General features: G+C 47.5%; 1 protein-coding gene across 6 annotated transcripts in view; it reads right to left on the reverse strand.

The window, feature by feature from the left end:
• Nucleotides 1-9260, reverse strand: part of CUNH19orf44 (chromosome unknown C19orf44 homolog) — a 17078-nt gene that overhangs the window by 6958 nt on the left and 860 nt on the right. For all 6 annotated transcript variants that reach the window (XM_029559380.1, XM_008824654.3, XM_008824653.3 and 3 more), the window contains exons 2-4: nt 5926-6619; nt 4037-4358; nt 997-1070 (exon numbers count right to left, since the gene is read on the reverse strand). In XM_029559380.1, the coding sequence (XP_029415240.1) occupies nt 997-1070; nt 4037-4358; nt 5926-6618 (1089 nt within the window). In that variant the 5' untranslated portion in view covers nt 6619. The remainder of the gene's footprint in view (nt 1-996; nt 1071-4036; nt 4359-5925; nt 6620-9260) is intronic.

Below are 9260 nucleotides of genomic sequence, written 5' to 3' on the forward strand. Positions count from 1 at the left end.
CTTTCAGCAATCCCCCAGCTGTAGACTCCCACTGGGATTGCAGGTATGAGCCTGCACAGCTTGCTTTTTGTTGTTTGAGGCACAGTATTATGTATCCTAAACTGACCTTGACTAGCATATGGATACTAGTTAATCTGGTTGGGATCTAAGGTAACAATGGAAACAAACCTTTGGGCACAAGAGAGGCCCAAACTGGCCTTGACTAGAGTATGGATGCTAGTTAATCTGGTTGGGATCCAAGGTAACCATGGAAACAAATCTTTGGGCACATGTGAGAAACTCCCTTACATGTGCCCAAAGGTGGGAGGTGTGGTGGCATCATCCCATGGGGTCCTGACTAAATACAAAGGAGAAAGTGAGCAGCGCACCAGCTGCCTCACGCTTCTGCTGTGGTGACTTCCCCACCTTGATGGAGTGACTGTCAAACTGCCAGAATAAGTCCTTCCTCCCTAGACTGCTTCTTTCAGGTGGTCTGTCAGGTATCAAGACAAGAAATGGGTGAACTGTAATGAGGATGGCCAGAACTGCTGCCTCGACCTCCATCTCACTAGTGCCGCTTATGCACTAGGTGTAGAGAGCTCAAAGTGCGCCCCGGTGACCTAAACATGCATCTGACAGGCAGCAACCTTCTTGGGCCCTGGGATGTCATGGCTGGGAATAGCCACTGCTCAGCTGTTCCTACAACAGCATTAACCAGAAGCTGCTCTGATCACCTCTTTAAAAATTTTTATCACATATATTGATTTTGTGTGCTGGGGGGTTAGGGGCTTGTTTACAAAGCTGGTATGTGGAGGTCAGAAGGCAACTTGCAGGAGTCGGCTCTTTCCTGCTCATCCCAAGTGTGGTGATCCAGCCCCCAGGACTTACACAGTGGAAAGAAAGTCTGACCGCCACATATAGGCTGTAGTGTACAAGCGTTCACACACACGTAAATGAGTACATGTAACAGAAAACACTTAGTAAATCAATAGAACAGAATGACTCCATCATACTTACTTTCTGTTCCATGTTTGATTTCTCCCATTTAGCTGGAGCCAGATCATCAATGGACAAAATATTAACTCTGAAATCTGTAATTAAAATATTTTTATTATTTTTATTTTATGTGTATGAGTGTATTGTCTGCATGTATGTAAGTGCACCCGTGTCATACAGTGCCCGAGGAGGTCAGAAAAGGGCATCGGATCCCCTGGAGCTGGAGTTACAGACAGCTGTGAGCTGCCATGTAGGTGCTGGGATTCGAACCCAGGTCCTCTGCAAGAGGAGCCAGTGCCCTTAACTGCTGAGCCATCTCTTCAGCCTAAGAAATCTGTAACTAAAAAAGTAAACATGCCCCCAAGCTGCTTTTGGTCATGGTGTTTATCAAGCAACAGAAAGCAAACCAGGGCAATGTTCATTGCTTACATTTCTGTAATGATTCCCTCTGCATTAAAAATATTGTTTTTTGAAAAAAAAAAAAAGTAAACATGGAGCTGGGTATGGTGGCACACGCTTGTAGTCCCAGCACTCAGGAAGTGAATCTCTGTGAGATTAAGGCCAACCTAGTCTACAAAGTGAGCTCCAGGTCAGCTAGAGCCACAGGGAGACCCTGTCTCAAAAAAACAAAACCAAAAAAATAAAATAAATAAATAAATACAGGTAGGTGAGATGGCTTATTAGGTGAAGGCACTTCCCACCAATCCTGAGTACCTGAGCTGTTCAATCCCCAGGACCTGAAGGAGGGAACCTCAGTCCTCTGATCACCCCATGGGCACTGTGGGATTCATGGCCCCCAATCACACTGAAAAAAAAAAAAAAAGGTTGGGTGTGATGTCACACCTTTAATACCAGCACTCAGGAAACAGAGGCAGGTGGATCTCTGTGAGTTCAAGGCCAGTCTGGTCTACCCAGTGAGTTCAGGCCAGCCAGGGCTATATTGTGAGATCCTGTCTTAAAAAAAAAATCATTTACTCCACAAACTGGAAGATGTACATACAGACCAGAGATGCAGCTTAGCAGCAGAATGCATGTCTTGCATGTTCAGGGCCATGGGTATATTCCCAGCATCCCCCACACTAGACTTGCACCTGGTCCCATAGCTCCATGCCCAGGCAACAGCTGGCCAATCTCTAAGAGCCTTCAAACCCCGTCACCTGTGCCCAGTCCAAGATCTATATGCAACTATGCTTTAGAGACAGCACCTCTGGCTGAATCACACTAGGTGGCCCGGGATAAAGGGCATGTGCGTGGCTCAAGGTCAAACACTTCGAGACCCTCCCATACTTGTCCTGAGAGGCAGCACCTGTTGATATGCTTTGCCACGGGTCACTTGGCTGATACCTCAAGTTCAAGGACCCCAATGGATGAGGACACAGGGGCCTGGATTTGGCTATGTCCAACCCAGGCCTGCTGTCTGCAGAAGGGAAAGGGGTCTGGCCTTTAGGAGTGTGGGCTGAAAGGGGTCTAGAGGGAAGAACAGCAGACAGTGGGGGCGAGGCACTAAATGATTAGAGCCAGCATTGTGACGTGCTACATAGCATCCAGCAGAAGCAGGCACTGAAAGGGCTCTGAAGGGGTATCTCATGCCCATCCATGGGGAAGGGTATCCCTAGACAGCACAGGTTAGACATGGGAAACCCAGGCAGCGGTTCTGAGATGGCCTGAAACAGAGAGTAGGTCATCAGGCCTCCAAACCCAGGAGGGTTAACATTGTCAGCTGAGCAACCAGAAGGAGCCCTGACACAGGGCGTAGAGGCACACACCTGTAATCCCCAGCACTCAGGAGGCTGAGGCAGTTGGATTGTGGCTTCCTGCCCTGGGTCTGTGCCAGAATGGGCCCATCAACCTGGGTTTGGTTCCCAGTGCCCACATGGTGGCTAACAACTGTCTGTAACTCCAGTTCCAGGGTATCTGATGTCCTCTTCTGACCTCCTTGGGCACTGCATGATACAGGTGCACTTATATACATGCAGGCAATACACTCATACACAGAAAAAAACCCAAAAAACAAAAACTCAGTTTTTAAAAATGGGCCCACCAGTAGCTAGGATGGAGGAGGGCTGGGGGGCTCAGGCCCTACCCCTTACTGCTCAACTATCTCCTTAGACTTAGGGAGGGAGAGTCAATGCCTTCAGCTGTGTATCCACTGCAGACCTCACCAGGCTCCAATAGCCCTCTCCCACCCTGCTTTCCTCTTCTACTGTGGACAGATGAAGCAAACCCCTCAACACAGTCCTATATCCCAGACCCTCAGCCAGGCAAACCCTGTTCTCTATTAATTACCCAGTCGGGCTGGAGCTCAGTGGAGAACACTTGTTTAGCATGCATGGGTCCTGAGCTCAATCGCTAGGACCACTAAATAATTATCTAAATAAATAAAGCAGTCTATGAGCTTTTTCTCTTTTTCTTTTTTTAAATTTTTTTGTGAAACAGGGTTTCCCTATAGCCCCAGGTGGCCTGGAACTCAACAGGTAGACCAGGCTAATCTCGAGATCTGCCTACTTCTGCCTCTACACCTGGCTTGTAGACTGTTTTTGAGACAGGTCACCTATAGCCCAGGCCAGCCTCAAGTTCTGTATGTGGCTGAGGATGACCATGCAGCCCTGACCTTCTGGCCCGCACCTTCCCAGCACTGGGAAGACAGAAGTGTGTACCTGCACTAACCACACCCACAGCTTTTGAATATGACCTCCTCATGCTGACCCTGACTCCATACAAAGAACAGACCCAGAGCCAGAACTGGTGGCACATGCAGGCCATCAGTCCTGAGGTAGAGAGAGGAGGACAGAAGACTTTGAGGCCAGCCTGGGTCACACAGCAAGATCCTATCTCAATGACTGTGAGAGACCGTCTCTGGAAGCCTGGACTTACAGCAGTGAGAGGAAGGACTGACAAAAGATCAGCGGTTCAACTACGATGCTTAGGATGCTACCACTGTGGGCTGGCTCAGGGTCACTCGCCCAGTGCTACAGCAGTGCCCAGGACCACCAGGCTGGGGCCCTGAAGGTGGCCCTGCCCTCCCCCCCTGATGATGGCTTTGCCCAAAGATCTGGATTACCATGGAGGCTGTCATCGGAGGCTTCTGAAACCAGCTCCTTGGAAGGCCCCCCTGCCTTGCTCCTGCTCAGGGAGGACGCCAGCTGGATGCACCCCATCCTTGAAAATGCAGATTTTGAAAAGTCATCTGAGATGGAAGGCGAGGGTGTGAGGGAGGCCGTGTCCCCAGCATTGTGAGTAGGTGGGAAAAGAGTTCTGTGACCAATGCTCTGAAGAGTTCCCTGTGCTGTCTGTGAGACTGGAAGGCGTGATGGCAGAGAAGGCCTGGAGCTGGACCGGTCTGCACTGAGCAGACACAGGGCTGGCTGTGTCAGTGTCTGATCCTACTTTGGTAAAAAGATATGAAATTACTAAGCTTATATCCTAACTGACCATTCCATAAACAGTACCACTAGCAGGTAGCAAGAGACAGATGTCAGACATTAAAGCTTTACTCTCGGGTTGGTGAGATGGGTAGAGTGCTTGCCGTGAAAACTTGAAGACTAGAGTTCAGATCTCCAGCACCCTTGTGAATGCTGAATGTGGCAGCTTCCTGTAACCCCACTGCAGGGAGGAGGAGACAGAATCCCCAAATGAGTTGGCTAGCTGGATTAGCCAGACCAGTGAGCTCTGGGTTCACTGAGAGACCCAGCTTCTCATATATATTATATATATATATATGTGGAGCACTTTTGACCTCCACCTGCATGTACACCTACATACACATGTGTACCCACACAGGGAAACACACATTCACATGCACACATACCAGACACATATCCATGCAAAAAGCAACCAAGAGATGGCTGGAGAGATGCCTTGGCAGTTAAGAGCCTGTCCTGGTTTACTTTCTGTTGTGATAAATACCATGACCAGAAGCAATCTGGGGAGGAAAGGGTTTGCTCCACCATACAATTCCAGGTCAGTCAATCACTAAGGGAGTCAGGGTAGGAACTGAAGCAGAAACAATGGGGGACACTGCTTACTGGCTCACTGTATAGACAGGCTAGACTTCTTATACAACTCAGAACCACCCATTTAGGGGTGGCACCATCCACAGTAGGGCTGGGCCCTCCCTACCAATCGAATCTGTTTGCTGTTGTGTGAGACATTTTAGGCCTAGGGATCAAAAGGCAAGATTCTCTCTGATAAGGGTGGGTCCTTACTTCTACTTCTCCAATTCATGCTGGAGATACTGTCCTAATAAAAGAATGAGTAAAGCCTGGATTGAGAGCATAGTTCTGAGAGTGTCAGCCTTCAGTGCTGACATCTGAAGGAGCAGGTGCTCTGTAGTTCCAGTCCACTCTTGGTCTTACTACAAATGCTAAGAGTCAGGCTATTTAATTCAGGCATACCTGTAATGTGTAGAAATGTCACACATGGCTGGGCATGGTAGCACGCCTTTAATCCCAGCACTCAGGAGGCAGAGACAAGTAGATCTCTGTGAGCGTGAGGCCAGCCTGGTCTACATAGTGAGTTCCAGGCCAGCTGGAGCTACAGGGAGACCCTGTCTCAAAAAGACCGAAAAAAAAGACCAAGAAAAAAGACAAGCCTGGTCTACATAGTGAGTTCCAGGCCAGCTGGAGCTACAGGGAGACCCTGTCTCAAAAAGACCGAAAAAAAAGACCAAGAAAAAAGACACACACATCAGGCAACTTACAACCACCTGCAACTCCAGCTCCAGAGGATCTGACACAGTCTTCTGACCTCTGTGGGTACCTGTACACAAGTCACTCACACACACACACACACACACACACACACACACACACACACACACACCAAGGGGTGGGGGCACAAGGTGTAACTCATCAGTAGAGCACTTGCATGGCATGCACAAAACCCTGCATTCCATCCCCACAATCACAAAAAATATTCAAATAAGTTGAAACCAACAAATGATAACCGCACCAAGAATGGTTTTCCATGGTCACATCTGCTGACTTGGGTGCTGCTGAGCTCCTGATTCCTACACCTATCTTTGTCTGTAGAAGATTCCATCCAGCTTCCTAGCGACCTTTTCATTTCCTCTTTGTCACTGTCGGGAGCACCAAATTTTCCAGCAGGTTCTTTCTGTCCAGGCACTTGAAGATTCTTCTCTGTCTCATCAGGCGCCCTCAGGGACCTGTCTTCAATGGGTAGTTTTTTCTTCTTCAGAAACCTGCTGGCTTTCCCATTTTGCCCATCACTCTTTGCAACTGGGGTTTCACATACTTGTTTCTGGAAAGTTCTGTGTGAATGTTGGGAAGAAAGGGGGGCAGCCACTGCATCTGTTCTCTTCAGAAGACCCTCATCAGTGGTCTTTGAGTCAGACTCAGTATCAGACAAAGTCATGGGTACTTTCCTCCGACTCAGGATCTTGGTTTCAATCTGGGCCAGCTTCATGAGGGCAGCATTGGCTCTGGTCTTGGAGGAGGTTGGGGGGCCCCTACCCGAAGAAGTCCACCTCGGTCCTCTCCCTGGGACAGAGTCTTCCCTTGAGATCTTTGGCAAACTTTTGGCATGCAAGTTTCTGATCTCTTCCACTTTTAAATCTTCTAAGAACATATCACTGAAAGAAAAAATTCCATGTGGAGAACCGCTGGGCTTCCTAGTAGAAGCCATTCTAAGGGAAGCAAAATATCATTTTATTATATTATTTCATGTATTTTTTGATACAGCGTCTCAATACGCAGTCCTGGCTGCCCTGGAACTCAATATGGAGACCAGGCTGGCCTTAGATACACAGAGATCTGCATGTTTCTGCCTTCTCAATGCTAGGACTAAAGGTGTGCACCACCATGCCTGACATTTATGTGTATGTATGTGAACCTATGTGAGTTTATGGACATCAGGTACCTTCTGCCCTCTTGCTTTCGGAGGCAAGAAGAGAGCATCATATCACCTGGAGCTGCAGTTACAGGTGGTTGTGAGGCACCATATGGGTGCTGGGAACTGAATCCAGGTCCTCTGCAAGATAAGCCAGTGCTCTTAACTGCTGAGCCATGTCTCCAGTTCCTCCTTTTTTCAGTTTGTTTTAAAATTTCTCTTACATTTCATTTACTTATTTATTTTGTGTGTGGACACATGTGCCACAGTGAACATGTGGGAGTCAAAGGACATCCTTGCAGAAATTGGTTTTCTCCCTATACCATGTGGGTTCCCAGAAATGAACTCAGGTGGTCAGGCTTGGCATCAAGCACCTTTTCTCTGAGCCATTTGCTGGTTCAGGGCCCTATCTTGTGAGATTCCCTGGTGATCCTGAGGTGCATTCAAGGGTTTCCATTCAAAATCACCGTGAGAAGGGCTGGAGAGATGGTTCAGTGTTTAAGAGCTCTTGCTGCTCTTCCAAAGGACCCAAGTTCAGTCCCAAGCACCTACATCAGGTAGCTCACAATCACTTATAACTCCAGCTGCCCTCTTCTGGCCTCCACGGGCACCTGTACACGTGTGGCATACACACAAATGTATATAAAATAAAAATAAATATTTAAAAAAATCGGGCTGGAGAGATGGCTCAGTGGTTAAGAACACTGGTTGTTCTTGCAGAAGACCTGGGTTTGAATCCCAGCACCCACATGATGACACGGCGCACTTACCTACATGCAGGCAATACACGCATACACAGAAAATAAAAATAATAAATAAAATTAAAAGAAAAAAAACCACCAGGCACATGCCTTTAGTTGCAGCACTCAGGAGGCAGAGGCAGGCAGATCTCTCTGAGTTCAAAGCCAACCTTGTCTATATAATGAGTTCCAGACCAGGTGAGGTTACAAGGAGACCCTGTCTCAAAACAAAAAAAGAAAATCACAGCAGGCTGGAGAGATGGCTCAGCAGTTAGGAACACTGGCTGCTCCTGCAGAGGACCCAGGTTCAATTCCCAGCACCTACATGGCAGCTAACAACCATCCATAACACCAGTTCCAAGGGATCTGAAGCCCTCTTCTGACCTCCAAAGACACTGTATGTCACAGGTGCACTAACATGCATGCAGGCAATACACACATACACATAAAATAAAAATAATAAAAAATAAAATATATAAAATAATTGTTGTGTATTGCCTGCATGCATGTAAGTGAATTCATGTCACGTAATGCTCACAGAAGTTAGAAGAAAGCATCGGATCCTCTGGAACAGAGTTTCAGACAGTTGTTAACTGCCATGTGGGTGCTAGGAATCGAACCCAGGTCCTCTGCAAGAGCAGTCAGTGCTCTTACCACTGAGCCATCTCTCTAGCCCCCCCAAACAATTAATTAAAAAAAATACACATAAATAAATAATTTTTTTAAAAAACCAACAGAATAACAATATTGATAAACATTTAAAGAAACTGGACTCTTAGGTGTGGTGGTACATCCCAGCACTTGGGATGGGGCAGGAGGATCAGGAGTTCAAGATCAGCTTGGGCTACATGAGACCCTGTCTCATGTCTCAAATAACATAAAGGGGGTCGGCAAGATGGCTCAGTGAGTATGTGCTTGCTGCCGAGCCTGATGATGTTTCATCCTTGGGAGACACATAGTGGAAGGAAAGATCTGACTTGAGCAAACTGTTTTTTGACCCACAGGAACCAGCCATGGCATATGTGTGCGTACAAATAAATAAACATAATTGAAATTTAAAAAGGGGGTGGGTAGCTGGGCATGATAGCCCATTCCTTTAATCCCAGCACTCTGTAGACAGAGGTGGTAGATCTCTGTGAGTTCGAGGCCAGCCTGGTCTACATGGCAAGTTCCAGGCTAACTAAAGCTACAAGAAGACCCTGTCTCAAAAAGACCAGAGAGAGAGAGAGAGAGAGAGAGAGAGAGAGAGAGAGAGAGAGAGAGCTGAGAGAAAGGAAGAGAACAGAAAAGGAAACAAAGAGGCTGGCAAGATGGTTTAGCAAGTAAAGGTACTTATCAACAAGCCTCATGAACTGAGTTGAAAACCTGGGACCCACATGACAGGCATGCGAAAACTCCCACAAGTTGTCCTCTGACCTCCACACACAATAAACCAAGATAAAAGAAAGAGACACAGGTCAATAAACACGGAGTTAAGATATGGAGTTAAGATATTATCCTGTGGGCTGGAGAGATGGCTCAATGGTTAGGCGCACTGGTTGTTCTTGCAGAAGACCTGGGTTCGAATCCCAGCACCCACATGGCAGCTGACAATTGTCTGTAACTCCAGTCCCAGGGGATCCGACAGCCTCTTCTGACCTCTGTGGGCACTGTATGACACAGGTGCACTTACCTACATATAGGCAATACATGCATACA

This window comes from Nannospalax galili, unplaced genomic scaffold (assembly GCF_000622305.1).
Source record: "Nannospalax galili isolate Female #2095 unplaced genomic scaffold, S.galili_v1.0 scaffold529, whole genome shotgun sequence".
Lineage (NCBI taxonomy): Eukaryota > Metazoa > Chordata > Mammalia > Rodentia > Spalacidae > Nannospalax > Nannospalax galili.